Source organism: Microcaecilia unicolor, chromosome 6 (assembly GCF_901765095.1).
Source record: "Microcaecilia unicolor chromosome 6, aMicUni1.1, whole genome shotgun sequence".
Taxonomy (NCBI): Eukaryota; Metazoa; Chordata; class Amphibia; order Gymnophiona; family Siphonopidae; genus Microcaecilia; species Microcaecilia unicolor.
In genome coordinates this window covers 294,337,822-294,357,045 of record NC_044036.1, presented here as the reverse complement: position 1 = coordinate 294,357,045, position 19,224 = coordinate 294,337,822, and the positions used below count along the sequence as shown (strand labels likewise).

Sequence of the window (19,224 nt, the reverse complement as noted above, 5' to 3'; positions counted from 1 at the left end):
GAAATAAGTATTTGATCCCTTGCTGATTTTGTAGTTTGCCCACTGACAAAGACATGAGCAGCCCATAAATTGAAGGGTAGGTTATGGTAACAGTGAGAGATAGCACATCACAAATTAAATCCGGAAAATCACATTGTGGAAAGTATATGAATTTATTTGCATTCTGCAGAGGGAAATAAGTATTTAATCCTCTGGCAAACAAGACCTAATACTTGGTGGCAAAACCTCTTGTGGCCAAGCACAGCGGTCAGAGTCTTCTGTAGTTGATGATGAGGTTTGCACACATGTCAGGAGGAATTTTGGTCCACTCCTCTTTGCAGATCATCTCTAAATCATTAAGAGTTCTGGGCTGTCGCTTGGCAACTCGCAGCTTCAGCTCCCTCCATAAGTTTTCAATGGGATTAAGGTCTGGTGACTGGCTAGGCCACTCCATGACCCTAATGTGCTTCTTCCTGAGCCACTCCTTTGTTGCCTTGGCTGTATGTTTTGGGTCATTGTCGTGCTGGAAGACCCAGCCACGACCCATTTTTAAGGCCCCTGTCGGAGGGAAGGAGGTTGTCACTCAGAATTTGTACGGTTACATGGCCCCCATCCATCTCTCCCATTGATGCGGTGAAGTAGGTCCTGTGCCCTTAGCAGAGGAAACACCCCCAAAACATAACATTTCCACCTCCATGCCTTGACAGTGGGGACGGTGTTCTTTGGGTCATAGGCAGCATTCTCTTCCTCCAAACACGGCGAGTTTGAGTTCATGCCAAAGAGCTCAATTTTTTGTCTCATCTGACCACAGCACCTTCTCCCAATCACTCTCTGGCATCATCCAGGTGTTCACTGGTCAAACTTCAGACGGGCCGTCACATGTGCCTTCCGGAGCAGGGGGACCTTGCGGGCACTGCAGGATTGCAATCCGTTATGTCGTAATGTGTTACCAATGGTTTTCGTGGTGACAGTGGTCCCAGCTGCCTTGAGATCATTAACAAGTCCCACCCTTGTAGTTCTAGGCTGATTTCTAACCTTCCTCATGAACAAGGATACCCCACGAGGCGAGATTTTGCGTGGAGCCCCAGATCTTTGTCGATTGACAGTCATTTGTACTTCTTCCATTTTCTTACTATGGCACCAACAGTTGTCTCCTTCTCGCCCCAGCGTCTTACTGATGGTTTTGTAGCCCATTCCAGCCTTGTGCGGTATGATCTTGTCCCTGACATCCTTAGACAGCTCCTTGCTCTTGGCCATTTGTAGAGGTTAGAGTCTGACTGATTCACTGAGTCTGTGGACAGGTGTCTTTCATACAGGTGACCATTGCCGACAGCTGTCTGTCATGCAGGTAACGAGTGATTTGGAGCATCTACCTGGTCTGTAGGGGCCAGATCTCTTACTGGTTGGTGGGGGATCAAATACTTATTTCCCTCTGCAGAATGCAAATAATTCATATACTTTCCACAATGTGATTTTCCGGATTTAATTTGTGATGTGCTATCTCTCACGTTACCAATAACCTACCCTTCAATTATGGGCTGCTCATGTCTTTGTCCGTGGGCAAACTTACAAAATCAGCAAGAGATCAAATACTTATTTCCACCACGTAACTCTTCTTCTCTACGATTCCACATGTGTCTATAACACATGAACCTTACTTAGCAACCCAGGCAGCAATATATTCACTATTACATGAGAAAATGCAGAGAAGCCAGATATATCAAAAGTATCGGTTTTATAGATTTGGGAACAGGGCAGGGGAGCTGCTATCACGATTAATTCGGAGCAAAGAGAAAAGGGGGAAATAGGATGATCCCAGCATTAAAGACAAGCAGGGAACAGTTACAAATGCTCCGGATAAGATAATGCAGTTACTCCAAGACCAATTTAAAGATTCTTTATACTGCAGACCCACCTAGGGAAAGGGATAGAAATTCGGGAATTCCTGCCACCAGGCAGGCATGCCCAAGCTGGGAGCAGCAGAGATTTCTTCTCTTGAGATCCCCATACAACCCCGAGAGCTGACAAGACGCGATAAAAAAATCTTAAGTCCTTCTCAGCACCGGGAATAGATGGTATACAGGAGAATTCTATAAGCTTATGCAAAACAGCCTATTGGCCCGTTGTTGCCTATCATCAAGCTATTATCCAAGAGGGACAAATCTCATATAATGAAAATACTGCAAGTATCTCACTGTTGTTAAAACCAGGGAAGGCAGCAGTGGAACCAGAGTCATATAGACCCATATCCCTTATCAATGTAGATATTAAACTGCTAGCAAAAATATTAGCAATACGCTTAGCGAAGAGCCTGCCGACTGTGATTAGCCCGGCACAGGTAGGCTTTATCCCAAAAAGACACTCGGTATTACATGTACGGAGGCTCTGCTGGCGATGGCCCATTGCCTGATATAAGCGAATCCCTGGGGTAGTAGTAAGTTTAGATGCCGCTAAGGCTTTTGACAGGGTAGGTTGGATTTCCTATTTGAAGTCATAAATTGGGTGGGACATCCCTAGTGGGATCAGTCAGGCTTTAGAAGCCCTTTACACTAACATGTTTGCCACACGTAGCGGTCAATGGTGGAATATCTCAGAGCTTCCAAATAGATTGTGGTACAAGGCAGGGTTGCCCCCTATCTCCCTGCTGTTTGACCTGACGTTGGAGCCGCTGGTGAGGTTGATGAATTTAACCACCGGAGATTAGTGGGGTATTGATGGTGACCAGGAGATACGAGCCTTAGCATATGCAGATGACATTCTCTTGCTTCTTACAACACCACAAAGGTCACTCCCGGTGGCCCTGAAGATCATTAAAGATTACGGCCGGCTATCGGGGTTTACCCTTAATTACAGCAAGTCAGGGGCCGCTACCAATAGATGATGGCACCCAAGCACATTGGAAAGAGGATTTTCCCATTCAATGGATAGATTCCAAAATGAATATTTGGGGGTATACCTGTCTAAAACTAGGATGTCCCTGTACTGGGACAATATTGACCCATTACTGGACGTGACCAGTAGTAAATTAACGATGTGGAGGGAACTTCCTCTCACAGTGTGGGGTAGAATAGCACTATTTAATATGGTGATAGCGCCGAGATGGCTTATGTATTTCAACATTACCGCTATTTCTAAATGTAAAGATGAGAATAGGCTGCAAAGACTAATACAAACTTTTTATGGCAAGGTAAGAAGCCAGGATCCCATATAGACTGGTGGCATCCCCCAGGGAGGGAGGAGGCACGGGCCTACTAAACGTAAACAACTGGCGGTCGCCTGTTCCATGAGGCACATTAATGACTGGTATAGGGGGGTCCTCTGAGTTCTCCTAACAGATATAGAGATCTCCAGGTTTCCTGAAATACATTTTAGCCATTTATTGCAACACTGGAGGGGCCCTGCTGAGGGATGCCTTCAAGTTACACCCATTATTGCAGGCACTCAGGGAGACTTGGCGTTGGCTGTGTAGGAAACATCACTTTTCGGCAAGGGTGTCCGAATGTCAATATGTAATAATCCAGCATTCCACCAGGTCAGGATAAGAGTGTATTCACTCAGTGGGCAAAGAAGGGAATAGTATACCTAGTACATGTAGTGATATGAAGAGGGCAAGATGTATTCATACCCAGAGCTACAAATGAAATATAGGATCCGCCAGACCACTATTTCGCGCATTATCAATAAAGCGTTATGTAGCTTCATTAGAATGGACAGATTTAACAGAAGATGTAGTGGAGGTCCTCTCAGAGGACTATACCCTAGGGGCTCAATCACCAGTGCCACTCAAATTCCACCATCGACAGCTAAAAGATATGACAGTGAGATTGATGTGGCTAAATTGGCTACAGAGTGGTCTGAGGATCTTAGATGTGAGGTTGCCGCGGACATCTGTAATGAGTTCATGAAGTCATTGTATAGATGGAGACTCTCCATTCCACAGAGAGAGAGATTGTATAGATGGATACTACGGACGCATATATCCCCACACAGAGCACAAAGGGCAGGGTTTTGCGGAGCGCGGAGAATGCCCCGAAATGCAAAACAAGACTCAGCTAACCTGGGGCATATGTTTCTGGCACTATAGGTTGTAGAGAGGTTCTGGCGCAAGGTAATAGGAGGGATGGAGGGGATGTGACATTGTACTATCACCTGGAATCCTTTGATGCTCTTTAATAGATTTGAGTATTCAAGAGACCCTCCAGAAGGATTCAAAGCTTTCACTAGACTTGCAATCTATTTTGGGATTACCACTATTTTACAATATTGGGAGAACGGAAGTAGAACCACCACTACAAGTATGGAGATCACAGTTAATAAAACAAATGAGGATAGATAGATGTGGGATTGGTGATTTTGAGAGTCTGCCAGGTCGAAGTTCCAGGCTCAATGGGAACCCTTGTGGGATACTCTGCCCCCTGGAGGGAAGAAGCCTCCTACTGAACTTCTAGTGGGAATGGACGTGGCCCATTATCTAGAGTGCAGACTACAGTGAGGCAGTGATACTTAAACAAGAGATAAATCAATGATGAGGACGTGGCATACGGGACATGTAAGAAGGCATTGGTGTGGAGGATTAAATGAGACTAGAGGCTACACACGAACTCCTGAGAGACATTGGAGAAAGAATTACAAGGGGGAGGGTAGGCGTGGGTAGGGGGGAGATTGGGGAGGGTAGACTGTGCACATATCAGAGAATTGACACGTAGTAGCAGAATCGATTTTAGAATGCGCACCGATAGCATGAAAGGTTAAACTGCACAGGGAAGAAATTTGTTTACTGCGCATCATTTAATTTCACGGATTTCAATACAGAGAATATACATTAAGATAGATGCCAGACTTTGTGGTGTGGTAATAACTTATGTTTCATTTATTGAATTGGTGACAGCAGCATCGTATATGTTGACACTAGTTGGTCCTTAATAAAATGATTCTGTTTCAGGTCTAAGGGAATGGGAGGGAGGGGGGGGGGGAGAAAATGTAAAACATTGTGATAACAGTCATGAAGCATTTGTCTCCATATGTTCGGTATCCAAACGTTAAGTTTAAATATGATGAATGTATCAACATGTTGAATCATCAGTAAAAACTGTTGAACCTTAATACATGAACCTTATTCGACCACAACTTCACTTTGTATTGTTCCGCTACCGGAAATGGCAAACACAATTACGGTATTATGTAAGCCACATTGAGCCTGCAAATAGGTGGGAAAATGTGGGATACAAATGTAACAAATAATAATAATTCTTGATGATTTCTACAAAAAAAATATGTGTAACACAATATTGTCACGGTGTGGTTTTACTTGAATACTTTGCATGTAAACTGATATGATTTTGCTAGAAGTTGGGATCACTGCTGTTTTAGCATCATCACTGAATGTATAGTCTTTATGGTGACTTTCACTTACACAGAATTCCTTAAGGCACTTTTATCTGTGTTTTTTATGTATGATTTTAAATACCTTTGGATAATTTTTATTTTAAGTTTTGAGTTTTTAAGATATTATGCATGTTTTATATGATTTGATACTTGTTTGGATTTTAATTTGGATGTTTGAATATTCCTACCCCTGACGCAGTCTGTGGGTGAAACGTGGCTATGTCTGGTTACTGTTATGATATAGCTGCACATCTTTCCAGACTGCTAGTTCTGCTTGTCTTCTGTTACTGCACCTAGATTGCATATATTTTGCATCTGTTGTGCTGGAGTTCCATATTAACCAATTGATTGGAAATAGGCATTGAATGGTCCTAAATAAAGGAAGAAGTGAGATCATCCAGATGTATGTAAAATCACCTATTTTTACCTGAGTGCACGGAGGTAGTGATTGCAGTGATCAGTTAGCAGAGTCTGGATAAGTTGCCAGTGACTAAGCAGCCCTTCTACAGGCACTACCTTTGAGAGAGCACTAATGCCTTCAGAGATTAATTTTTGTCTTCCTTTCTCATTCCATTTGGATCATGAGCTCATGGATTGTCTTTCTCCTTAGTATATTATTCTGTATGATTAAAGTGCCCTGGAGCTTTGTGAACTATGATTTGAAGCACAGTGGCTATCATTACCCTTTCATTATCTGTATAGTTGTGTGTTCTCTTCAGTTACTTTGTTGCTTCTAGGGTCCCCCTTGTACTTGTACTGGAGTATCTTAAAAGCATTTACTTTCTTGTTTGTTTTTTAAGGTGTAGCATTTATCAATATTTTATTCTAGTGTATCAAAGGAAATGTGTTGGCTTTTCTCAGTGAAAATAATACAACCCTAAAATAGTTTGGACGTTGGTGCTAAAGTCCAGAAGGCCTCCCCTTCTTCTACCTGCATCTTCACCAGGTAGTCATCTGAACTTTACTCAGGGGGCAACTGAGAGGGTAAAAACTGTACAGCAGGCATGGATGCTGTTCAAAAATACCATCCTGGAGGCCGAGGCCAAACATATTCTGCGAATTAGAAAGAAAGACAGAAGTCCAAAACACAGCCGGCGTGGTTGAAAAGTGAGGTGAAGGAAGCTGTTAGGGCTAAAAGAAACGACTTCAGAAAATGGAAGAAGGAACCGTCTGAAAATAACAAGAAGCAGCATAAGGAGTGTCAAAGCAAATGCAAGGCGCAGATAAAGAAGGCCAAGAGGGATTACGAAAAAAGATAGCATTAGAGGCAAAAAACATAGCAAAATTTTTTTTCGGTATATTAAAAGCAGGAAGCCGGCAAAAGAATCGGTTGGGCCCACTGGATGACCAAGGGGTAAAGGGGCGATCAAGGAAGATAAAGACATAGCGGAGAGATTGAATGAATTCTTTGCTTCGGTCTTCACCGAGGAAGATTTGGGTGGGATACCGGTGTCTGACATGGTATTTCAAGCGGACGAGTCGAGAAGAAACTTACTGACTTCACAGTAAACCTGGAGGACGTAATGGGGCAGTTCAGCAAACTTGAAGAGTAGCAAATCTCCTGGACCGGATGGTATTCATCCTAGAGTACTGATAGAACTTAAAATGAGCTTGCGGAGATACTGTTAGTGATATGCAATTTATCCTTAAAATCGAGCGTGGTACCGGAAGATTGGAGGGTGGCCCATGTAACGTCGATTTTTAAATTTCAACTGTTTTTATTGATAAGTCATAAGCACACAATCCTCTCAACATAAGTTCCATATAAATGTACAGTTCTCAAAGTAGGATCTTAACAATTACAACATTACTTACAGTCATCTTAAGTTTTATAATTTCCCCCTCCCCCTCCCCACCTCCCATCCATGCCTTGTATTGAACTTTATATTAAAGTCAACCTTATAACTTACACCATTGCAATAAATATAGTCAACTGATCATGCAGTGCTTTAGCGTTGCCTTCCCTCTCCTGCTTCAGCAGCTAACTTCTCCCCATCCATGTCCCACAGAGTCTGGAGTCTTATGACCCCACAGGGTACTGGACGAGGAGGCCTCTGTATTCTATCGTGCCCTCACCTGTAAGAGAGATTCATGTGAAGCAATTTAAGAATCTCCCGAGTAACCACCTATCTTAGTTTATATCTTCCTCTCCCTTCCCCCCCTTAAGTGTTATAATTCAACAAGTTTTAGTACTGACAGCATTAAAGGGGTCACCAAACCACTACGACACAGCAGGTACATTGCCATGGTGTACTCTTCCTAGTAGCTGCCCAGCATTCGTACCCCACTTTTTACGATCACCAACTTTAACAGTTCCTCCCCCCCCTTCTGATACACCTACCCCTTAACTTTAACTTTATGCAAATCTGTGGTCGTACAAACCAGGATCCTGGAATTCCTCCACTAACTGGTGTCTCTGTCCCCCCCTTAATCCCCCCTCCACCCTCCCAATCAGCTTCCCACTCCTATTTCCTATCCACTAAGAATAATGGCCTCCCCTCCCCCTTACTACCCTTCTTTCCTTCGGCTCTGTGTTCCCCCACATCCATATTTCCTAGGCTCTCCTGGTCCCCAAGCTCTCCCCACTCCATTCCAAATATCTATATCCACTCTAAGAAAAAGAGTTCAACACTAAGCTTCTAGCTCTGTGAGATAGGGACTGGATATATGGATCCCAAACCCTTAAAAAGTGTTGTTTTCGTTTGAATGTGAGTCTGGCATATTGCGCCTCTAGCAGCATCAAGTTATGCAGCCTGTTCGTCCATTGCCAATAGGAGGGAGCCAAGTCGCTAGTCCAAACCCCCAATATAACTCTCTTACCCAACATCCCGGCCTTCCGGATTAAGCTTTTAAAATATTTATTTTGCGGCCCAAAATCTTCATACCTATCCAATAATAACCCCGTTGGGGTCACCTTAATTGGTCTACCTCCCAAACTTGTTAAATATCCAATTATATCCCCCCCAAAATTTTGGATCAGTGTACATTTCCATCATGCATGCACAAGCAATTGACTTCTGTCTTACATTTCTTACAAAGTGGGTGTCTATGCCTCCTGCTTTGAAAAGGCGTTCCTGCGTGAAATAGGCATTGTGCAGCAGGCGAAAATTACATTCTCTCAATTTTGCACTCACCGACCCAGACGGTATCCGTCTGTAACGCCGATTTTTAAAAAGGTTCTAGGGGAGGTGCCGGGGAAAATGGTAGAGGCTATTATCAAAAACAAAATTGCAGAGCACATCCGAGGACATGGATTACTGAGACCAAGTCAGCACAGCTTTTGTGTGGGGAAATCTTGTCTGACCAATTTACTTCAATTCTTTGAAGGAGTAAACAAACGTGGACAAAGGGGAGCCGGTTGATATCGTGTATCTGGATTTTAAAAAGGCGTTTGACAAGGTACCTCATGAAAGGCTACAGAGGAAATTGGAGGGTCATGGGATAGGAGGAAATGTCCTATTGTGGATTAAAAACTGGTTGAAGGATAGGAAACAGAGAGTGGGGTTAAATGGGCAGTATTCACAATGGAGAAGGGTAGTTAGTGGGGTTCTTCAGGGGTCTGTGCTAGGACCGCTGCTTTTTAATATATTTATAAATGATTTAGAGATGGGAGTAACTAGCGAGGTAATTAAATTTGCTGATGACATAAAGTTATTCAAAGTCGTTAACTCGCGACAGGATTGTGAAAATTACAGAAGGACCTTATGAGACTGGGAGACTGGGCGGCTAAATGGCAGATGACGTTTAATGTGAGCAAGTGCAAGGTGATGCATATGGGAAAAAAAGAACCCAAATTATAGCTATGTCATGCAAGGTTCCACGTTAGGAGTTACGGACCAAGAAAGGGATCTGGGTGTCGTCGTCGATAATACACTGAAACCATAGGCACCTCGTATAAGAGGCTTGGGGAGGCTAAGCCTCCCCAGCCCAGCTGTGACCTTCCCTGTGGCCCCACCTGCCTCCTTCTCCAAATGTAGCCCGAGTCGAGACTCAGTGAGCCCATTGCGCAGCGCGATCTGGTAGGCCTTGGTGGTCCCGCGTCTGCACACCTCGCATTCATCTAGGTGGTCCCGTCTGGCTCGTTGAGCGCGTGGACGAGCAGAGGTTTCGAATCAAAAGCGGTTAGCGGGGGCTTCAGGCTCCTTGTTTCACCCGACGGTCGGCGCGTGTGATGTGGGCCAGCCTGGGCTGGTCTGGGTCGTCTGCTCCTGCTGTGCTGCCCACGGCTGCACTTCTCGTCTTCGAGCACTATCTTGTGCGCAGCGCCTTTCACCTCCTTTTTTTAGCCCTGCCGTTCTGGGCCGGCGTCTGGCTGGCCAGTGCCCTGGAGGTGCGGGCGGGATCCGAGGTCAGGTATGGCGGTGCTAAGTTTCCGAAGCCCTGGTGGGATGTGTTTGGCGCTCTGCTACCTGCTTGGGGAGAGTCCTGGGAGATCGGGATGACCTAGTTCTTCAGCTGGGCTGCTTGTATTTCAGAATATGTTAGCTGCTACTAAATGAATGGGGAAAAAATACATCTGTGCCACAACTTTTGCCATGTCATTGTTTACAGAAGCACTTCCAACAGCTATCTAAGCAAGAAAGCAAGACGTGGTTGCTTCTACTGCAAAAAGGCAGCAGCCACATCTTTATATCCACACTAGTAAAAAAGGCCCCGTTCCAAACCAATGAAATGGGCGCTAGCATGTGGTTTTTTGTGTGTGTGTGTGTATGTGTCACAGAGTTATTTTGTGTGAGTGTTGTGAGGGTGCGGTGTGTGTGCAGGTTGTTGATGTGTTTCTTTTTTTGTTTTGTTTTTTGCTTGGGGGTTGGGGATGTGCTGTGCTGTGCTGGCAAAGTGGGTTGGATTGGTGTGTGGCTTTGAGGGTGTGTTTCTGTTGTATTGTGTGTGTGTGGTTTTGTCTGTCAAGGAGGTTTGTGGAGGGGGGTCTTTCTGTTGGTGAAATGTAAATGTAAATTTTTGCACATACCCACAGCAGGAATATTCTTCTCTCGTTCCAGCAGTGGTTCTGTGCTCTCCGTGCTGCACAGATAATGAGCCATTCTGCTGGGGAATGCTCCTCCCTTATTGTCACGTAGTTTCCTCTGATTGGTCCGTCTTACGTTGTCTAGTGTTGCCTGGGAACAGTGTTGTGATGGTCCTTTGTGTTTCAGAATGTTGAGGGTGTTTTTCTGATTGGTCCGTCATGTGAGGGCGGGGCAGTGAGACATGGTCAGTGTTGAGGCTTCACCACCATGAATCCATGAACGCTTCAGTGACTGACTGAGTGACTTCAGAATGCAGTGGCGTACCAAGGGGGGGGCGGTCCGCCCCGGGTGCCAGTGGGTGGGGGGTGCTCCGCTCCCGCCGTCTCCCGTGGCCGTTCCCGCGGCGCCGCACATTTAAAAACCCGGCAAAGCAGCGTCGCAGGCAGCGCCTCGTGCCCTGCTTGTAAAAAAAAAAAAATCAAATCTCCTTCCCCTCCTTCTCCTCCTCGTCTTGACGTCGACTCGGGCCTTCCAATCAATTTGATTGGAAGGCCCGAGTCGACGTCAAGACGAGGAGAAGGAAGGAGATTTGATTTTTTTTTTTTTTTACAAGCAGGGCATGAGGCGCTGCCTGCGACGCTGCTTCGCCGGGTTTTTTAATGTGCCGGTTTTAACGGGACTGAGGTTGGGAAGGAGAGGGGCGAAAGGGACTCGGGTGGGGGTGTTCAGAGGGGAGAAGGGGACTGGGGTGGGGGTCTCAGAGGGGGAAAAGGGGAGGGGAGAAGGGGACTGGGGTGGGGATCTCAGAGGGGAGAAGGGAAGGGGAGGGGAGAAGGGGACTGGGGTGGGGGTCTCAGAGGGGAAAAGGGGAGGGGAGAAGGGGACTGGGGTGGGGGTGTTCAGAGGGGAGAAGGGGACTGGGGTGGGGGTCTCAGGGGAAAAGGGGAGGGGAGAAGGGGACTTGGGTGGGGATCTCAGAGGGGAGAAGGGGAGGGGAGAAGGGGACTGGGGGTGGGGGTCTCAGAGGGGAGAAGGGAAGGGGAGGGGAGAAGGGGACTGGGATGGGGGTGTTCAGAGGAGTGAAGGGGACTGGGGTGGGGGTCTCAGACAGGGGAGGGGAGAAGGGGACTGTGGTGGGGGTCTCAGATAGGAGAAGGGGAGGGGAGAAGGGGACTGGGGTGGGGGTGTTCAGAGGGGGAGAAGGGGGCTGGAACTGGGGGCTGAAAAAAGGGGCAGAGAGAGAGAGGGGACAGATCCTAGATGGAAGGGAGAGCGAGAGGGAGGGCAGACCCTGGATGGATGGGAGAGGGAGGGCAAATGGTGGATTGAAGGGGCAGAGAGAAAGGGCAGGCAGTGGATGGAAGGGACGGCAGAGAGGGCAGACACTGGATGGCAGAGAGAGAGAGAGAGAGTGAAGACAGATGCTGGATGGAAGGAAGACTGTGAAAAGAAGATGAGGAAAGCAGAAACCAGAGACAACAAACTGTAAATAAAATATATTTTTTTATTTTTTTTTGCTTTAGGATAAAGTATTGTAGATGTGTTAAATATTTATAATAGAACATGTAAATAAGGTAATCTTTTTATTGGACTAATTTTAGTACATTTTGACTAACTTTCGGAGAACAAAACTCCCTTCCTCAGGTCAGGATAGGATACTGTAACAGCACTATACTGTACTGACCCGAGGACGGAGGTTTTGGCCTCTGAAAGCTAAATGTATTAGTCCAATAAAATGGTATTATTTTACTTTCTATATTTGTTTTATTTCTATTTGTTAATTTGTAAAGTGGTGATTGGTACTTGTTAGGTTTTTTTTTTCAAATTTACATCTGCTGTCTTTATATTTTGCACAGTACTAGGGGACAGTTTCTGTTTCTGTGGTGTTGCATGTATGCAGAGTCTGGCATTGGGGGTTCAGTTTAATTTTTGTCTAAATAGAAAGTTTATGATTACTTATTCTATAGTGGATTAGGGTGTATCTGTGTTTTGTGAAAAAGACATGGTTTTCAGTTGGCATTGACTGTGCAGGATCTACGATCTGTACTATTCTGTCTGGTTTCGTTTTACAATAGGTGAATTGATGTTCTAGTGCTCACTGTAGTGTTTAAGATGCTTTCCTTTTCCTTGTGTGACTCGTAGAAATGACTGCTTATGGTATGGTAGAATTGCTCTATAGGTCCTGAGTGTTTTGTATTCTCGGCATGCCTAGTACTGGATTTGGGGGGGGGGGGGTGTTAAAAATGACTGGCCCCGGGTGTCAACTACCCTAGATACGCCACTGTCAGAATGTTGTCTTCAGAACGTTGAGGGTGAGTTTTATTATAGTAGATGTGAGGCTATTCTCTTCCTCTGCCTGGCAAGGAGCACCATGTTATGGAGGGAGAAGAAGGGAAGTGGGGGCCAAGAAAGAAGCTCTTGTCTGAACATGGCCACTGGCTGGAAATGGTAGGAGGAGAGAAAGGGAGAACCAGGGGACATGGACAAGAGCAGTGGAGAGCCAGAGAGCGATAGGGAGAGAAAGAGGGGACATGGAAAAGAGCAGGGGAGAGCCAGGGACATGGAAAAGAGCAGGGGAGAGTCAGAGAGAGATGGGGAGAGAAAGAGGGGCCAAGGAAAAGAGCAGGGGAGAGCCAGGGACATGGAAAAAAGCAGTGGAGAGCCAGAGAGAGATGGGGAGAGAAAGAAGGGACATGGGCAGGAGAGAGAGAGAAGCTGCTGGGGAGAAACTGGAGGAGACCCTAGCTGTCAGACTAAGAAATGCTGGAGGATGGTGGACATGGTGAGAGAACAAATATCAAATGGAAAGAAGACACTGTATAAAACAGAAGACACTGGGACCAAAGCGAATAGATCAGACAACAAAGGTAGAAAAAAAGTATTTTATTCAGAATTTATTAACTGGAATATGTCAGCTTTTGGAAATGTGCATCTGTGATGTTTTGCATGTGAGTTTCAATTTTTCTAGTATTGCTGCATGCTGAGTCTGACTTCTTGAGGTAACTTTCCAGTTCAGTATTTTGCCTTCATTTCTGTTGTGTCGTGTGTTTTTCATGTGTGATCAAGGTGCAGTATTCAGCTAGCGTGCAGTATTTTCAGCCCTTTTTGGGTTTTTTTTGTTTCACTAGGTTGTGCGCTGGTGTTTTAGAGCCCAGTGTAGTTACAGTGCTGCTTTTCCACGCATAAGGTTGTAGCTCGTCCTGTCCTTGGAATTAGTACTGTTATGGTTTGGTAAGGTTATGAGTTTGTTTTTGCACAAGTTTGTGTATAGTGTTTTGCAGTGGAGAGATTGTGTATTGGCCTTACTGAGGTGGCACCAAATCATCAGAAAGGATTTTAGAGCCTAAATCATGACACACTACCTCTTGAAGGATCTACATATAGTCGTTCATAAAAGGAGCTCATTGTGAACACTTTCCACCCTAAAGGGTGTTGGTGGCTCTACATGAGAATTGTGATATTATGATCCCTGTTTCATATTGTTGATGGTCTGCATTTTCCATATGGGTGGTATATGGTTTATTAGGGTCTGCCCAGTGTTATGGTACAGTAAGGTTTAGAAGTGTGTTTTTGCACAAATTTGTGCATAGTGTTTTGCAGTTGAGCAATTGTGGTTAGTACATGCTTGAGCAACCACTTTATTCTTTGACATATGATACATATTTAATATCTAAATTTAATAAAAGGTATTAATTGTGACTTATTTTACTTTTTTTTTTTCTGTATTGTCAGACAATTATGGATGTAAGCCCCGCCCATGTCCACACCCCTAACCCCACCCCCTTTAGCCTCCCCAAACAGTTGGGCCACCGACCGCCTATGACTGAAACCTTCTGCTCAGTGTGCTGCTGCGGCTAGGAAAGCGAATAGAATGTTGGGTATTATTAGGAAAGGTATGGAAAACAGGTGTGAGGATGTTATAATGCCGTTGTATCGCTCCATGGTGCGACTGCACCTTGAGTATTGTGTTCAATTCTGGTCGCCGCATCTCAAGAAAGATACAGTAGAATTGGAAAAGGTGCAGCGGAGGGCGACTAAAATGATAGCGGGGATGGGACGACTTCCGTATGAAGAAAGACTAAGGAGGCTAGGGCTTTTCAGCTTGGAGAAGAGACGGCTGAGGGGAGACATGATAGAGGTATATAAAATAATGGGTGGAGTGGAACAGGTGGATGTGAAGCGTCTGTTCACACTTTCCAAAAATACTAGGATTAGGGGGCATGCGATGAAACTACAGTGTAGTAAATTTAAAACAAATCAGAGAAAAGTTTTCTTCACCTAATGCGTAATTAAACTCTGGAATTTGTTGCCGGAGAACGTGGTGAAGGCGGTTAGCTTGGCAGAGTTTAAAAAGGGGTTAGACGGTTTCCTAAAGGACAAGTCCATAAACCACTACTAAATGGACTTGGGAAAAATCCACAATTCCAGGAATAACATGTATAGAATGTTTGTACGTTTGGGAAGCTCGCCAGGTGCCCTTGGCCTGGATTGGCCGCTGTCATGGACAGGATACTGGGCTTGATGGACCCTTGGTCTTTTCCCAGTGTGGCATTACTTATGTATTAAAATCTAAGTGCAAGGATAGCAGTCAGTGATTTTTCTCTTAACTGTACAAAATTCTTTCTACTATTTTAATAGTTGCAAACTGAACAAAATCTGAGAAACAAATCAGGGTCAGTGGAACGCAGTAAGCAGGGTATGCACAGCAGGGGGTGCCAACATTTGGGGGCACCAGAAACGGCGCACGCTGGGCCGGCATATCTTCCCTTTCTCTCTACCCTTGTCTGGTGTCTCCCTCACCTGCCCAGTCTATCTTTAAAATGTTTTTTTTCCTAAGCAGAGGGTTTCCATCGCGGAAGCGATTCAATCATGCTGCCTTCAGCCTGCACTCTCCCTCTTCTGCCAGTCTGCCCAGGGGGAAACAGGAAGTTGTATCAGGGGAGGGGGGAACAAGGCAGAGGGAGAGTGCCAAGGAGTCTGAAGGCAGCATGATTGAATTGCTCCCGCAATGGAAACCCTCTGCTTAGGAAAAAACATTTTTAAGTTAGACCGAGCAGGTGACAGAGACGGTGAATTGGGGGAGGGGGTAAGAGTTCAAAGAAAGGAGATGCTGGAATGAGGGTGGGGGCGAGATTAAGTGGAAGAAATAATCAGCTTGGAAAAAGGGGGTGGGTTGGAGAATTGGGGATGGAGAAGGGAGATACTGTAACGTTAGGGGGGGGGGGGTGGCACTGACTGATAGTTTACAGGGGGGCGCCAGAGTCTCTAGCACCAGTCCTGAAAAAAAAATCAGTTTTTGAACCTCCTTTATAAACCAGGATCCCAAAGAACAGATCAGACCTTGAGCTCACTGCCAGGGATAAGCAGTGGCGTACCCAAGCCTATATGGTTAATAATGATTTAGAAACTCTCTCAATTCTATGCCAGTATGTATATCAAACAGTATGTGTTTTCTTTTTCAATGTGCAGGAGATTGACTGGGAGGCTCTGCTTTTCAGAAAAATGAGGCCTCCTTTTGTTCCATTCCTGAAAGGCATCTCTGATGTGAGTAACTTTGATAAAGAGTTCACAGCACAGAAACCGATTCTGACCCCGCCTGAAGATCTGTGCCCACTCACCAGCCAGGAACAGGCTGCTTTTGACGACTTTGACTTTGTCTCAGAGTTTCTGTTCCAAGTTTGAACTTTGTTTTGTAGATACAGAAAGTGCCAGTTACTGCAAAGTCCTTGCTGAAATATCACTCCCAGGATATGTTGTATTTTGTATTAAGTTCCACAAACACACTGTCATGCTGAACACTCTAAAAGGCATTAAGAATTTATGATCACAAGTTATTTAGCGCACATACTTTTATATGGGTATGGTACTGTTAACAGAGTCTCACTTGGAGAATCCTCCATTCCTTTTACTTACAGCACTTTAGAGAGAAAAATCTCATTACAGACAGCCAACTCCTTTCCAAAGATTCTCTAACCTGTAGGTTCCTTGTACAGAGCATGTTTACCAACCTGTGGTAAATGCGTTCCAGGGTACCAGAGCAAAGGACATTGATATGTTTGTATTTTTTCATTGTAAACATATTCATAGAAACTAAAATAAAAAATTTATAAACAGACTGTTTCTCACTGGTTTGTTATGTTGTTCACTCTTTGTGCAATTTCCATATTTATCACATTCCTGATACTGGAAATCTAGAATGAGACATTTACTAAAGCTCTGTTTTTGAAATAAATCTGCTTTAAATTAAGCTGGTAATTACAGTACATTTACTCCAGGGCTTGACAAATCTGAGGTGCCAAGTTGCCATGATGCCTAAAAATTGTACATTGGTGCCTAGTATTTTGAGCCCCAGTATTTTCTAATCTGGCTGCTACTTCTGCTAAAGAAGCTACTCTCATTTGTGGGCAAGCAGGGCTGAATGGAGCCAGAATAGGGGGCGACGTCATCCAGTGTTGCCCTTGCCAGAGTGTATTGCTGTCCTGGAAATCTCAGGAGAGCCCTAGGCCCTCCTGTGCATACACAAGTGTTCCCGCTCTGGCAACAGTCCATATTCCTTTCACTTTAAAACATCCGCATAGTCCTACCAGGTACCAAACCCAAGCTCTTATGAGATGTTTAATTTAAAAATCAAACCAAAACAAAAAACACATAGAAAAGTTGTAATGGCTGAAATTAAAGCCCCAATGGCTGCTACCAGACACCAACAGGGTCAGAGGGAAGATCCCCAGACCCAATCGCCCTACTCCTAGGAGACCCAACTTGGATACCCACAAGAGTCTTTTATTACCACCATTAGACTGCTGGACTTCCAGGGCTTCTCACAGGAACCACGGTCCTCTCTTACACAATAAACCTGAATTTACTGACTGCATGTGTTTGTCTCCACTATTTTGGCATTGTAAATAATTGTCACAAATTGAATGCAGTGAAAAACAGGTTCAGGCTTCCTAAAGCAAACTAGGCCTGTAAAATCATAGCATCTCGCAGTCCTGATACTTCACTGAAGAAATGTGACAGCCTGATTAAGCTTGGCAGAGTTACAAAGTTGGCAAGGGTTGTGTACAGCTGGACATAGGCATGCTGAGAAACTATCTACTATAATAAAACTCACCCTGAGCATTCTGAAGACAACGTTCTGAAGTCACTCAGTCACTCCCTGAAGGGTTCATGGATTCATGGTGGTGAAGCCACAACACTGACCATGTCTCTCTGCCCCGCCCTCGCATGACGAACCAATCAGAAAAAACACCCTCAACATTCTGAAACACAAAGGACCATCACAACACCGTTCCCAGGCAACACTAGGCAACGTAAGACGGACCAATCAGAGGAAACTACGTGACAATAAGGGAGGAGCATTCCCAAGCAGAATGGCTCATTATCTGTGCAGCACGGAGAGCACAGAACCACCGCTGGAACGAGAGAAGAATATTCCTGCTGTGGGTATATGCAAAAATAGACCGGGGTGGGGAGGAGAAATTTTTAAATGCCTAATGCCAGTACTGAAGAGTGCCAGAGGGCCTATAGCACAGACTATATTTGGGATCGCTTGACATGGAGTCAGAGGAGCCGGAAAACAACGTGCCCATCACAATCTGGGACGTGGGCGAACAGGACAAGCTGCGGACCAGCTGGAAGGATTACCCGCGACCCGGCCAGCACCAAACAGCGACCAAGGACAGCACAGCACATCCCCCAACCCCCAAGCAAAAAACAAAACAAAAAAAGACACACATCAACAACCTGCACACACACCGCACCCTCACACACTCACACACACAAAATAATTCTGTGACACATACACACACAAAAAAAGCCACATGCTAGCGCCCGTTTCATTGGTTTCGGAAACGGGCCTTTTTTACTAGTAAGAAATAATTGGGCAAAGATAAGGCCAGGTGCAGAAAAGTTAAATTTAGGGATGAATGAAGCTTGGAGAGATAAGAAAGTTGAAACTTGGTCCTAATTGGATGAAGATAAGCAAACTCTCTGAAGTTGAAACTTGGTCATAATTGAATGTATGTGCCAATTATGACGAAAGTGCAGGTGGGAAAGTAAAATGTTCATAGGAATCTATGGGATGAAAAAAGTATAAAAGGTCTGCCAACTAAGCAGTGAGACAGACAGAGAGACAGAGGGAGAAGAAGCCAGTAACCTGTGAAGGCACATGTCATCTGTTGTGAAGTGCTGTTCTACTATGTGAATACCTGAGTGCCTGTACTGCCTTTGGGTGAGATGCTTATGCTAATAAACTATCTTACTATATCTTTTGAAATCTGGGTTTCTTTCTAATTATGTAGTTTGCTACTGCCCAGACTGTGTAAAACTGTCATGAGCAGATACAAGGTTGGGGTAATTATGTATTTAGAGGGAGCCTGCAATCCTTTTCAGGATAGTAGAAAGCCCATGGCTTCCGCTGCCCAAATAGAGGTGGCAGACCTAACTATATTCAGCATGTAGGATTGAGGAGTCACCCAAATAATTGTTATTGTATAAATTTGGGGAAAGATAAAGGGGGAACAATATTGTTTTGAAAAATGTCTTCTAGCATGAAAATGCATCTTTACAGTCTTGGACACTAGAGTCTCCCCTTGCATATTGGGCATTGGAGAAATCATCAATTATATTTGTTGACTTTTGGGAAGCTCATGGCTTCCCCAAATGCAAGAAAATTTTTTTGAAGATCTGGAAACCCCCCCCCCCCCCTGTCATTAACCCAGCTTGGAAGAAGCTTTATTTTAAATACTTTGATTTGGAACTGTCTTGAGCTGTTGCTTCAAAGGGGGTGTACTAACATGACTGCTTCCTGGAGCATTATAGGAATGGCAGGCGAGGGGAGCAGTTGAGGGTCCTTGAAAACTCAGGGGACCATAAGAACCAAGGCCTTCTAGAG

General features: G+C 44.9%; 1 protein-coding gene across 4 annotated transcripts in view; it reads left to right on the top strand.

Annotated features, from left to right (window-relative positions):
• Positions 1-16,446, top strand: part of PKN3 (protein kinase N3) — a 107,081-nt gene extending 90,635 nt beyond the window's left edge. For all 4 annotated transcript variants that reach the window (XM_030207911.1, XM_030207910.1, XM_030207909.1 and 1 more), the window contains one exon: positions 15,801-16,446. In XM_030207911.1, coding sequence (XP_030063771.1) covers positions 15,801-16,013 — 213 coding nt within the window. In that variant the 3' untranslated portion in view covers positions 16,014-16,446. The remainder of the gene's footprint in view (positions 1-15,800) is intronic.
• Positions 16,447-19,224: the final 2,778 nt, after the last annotated feature.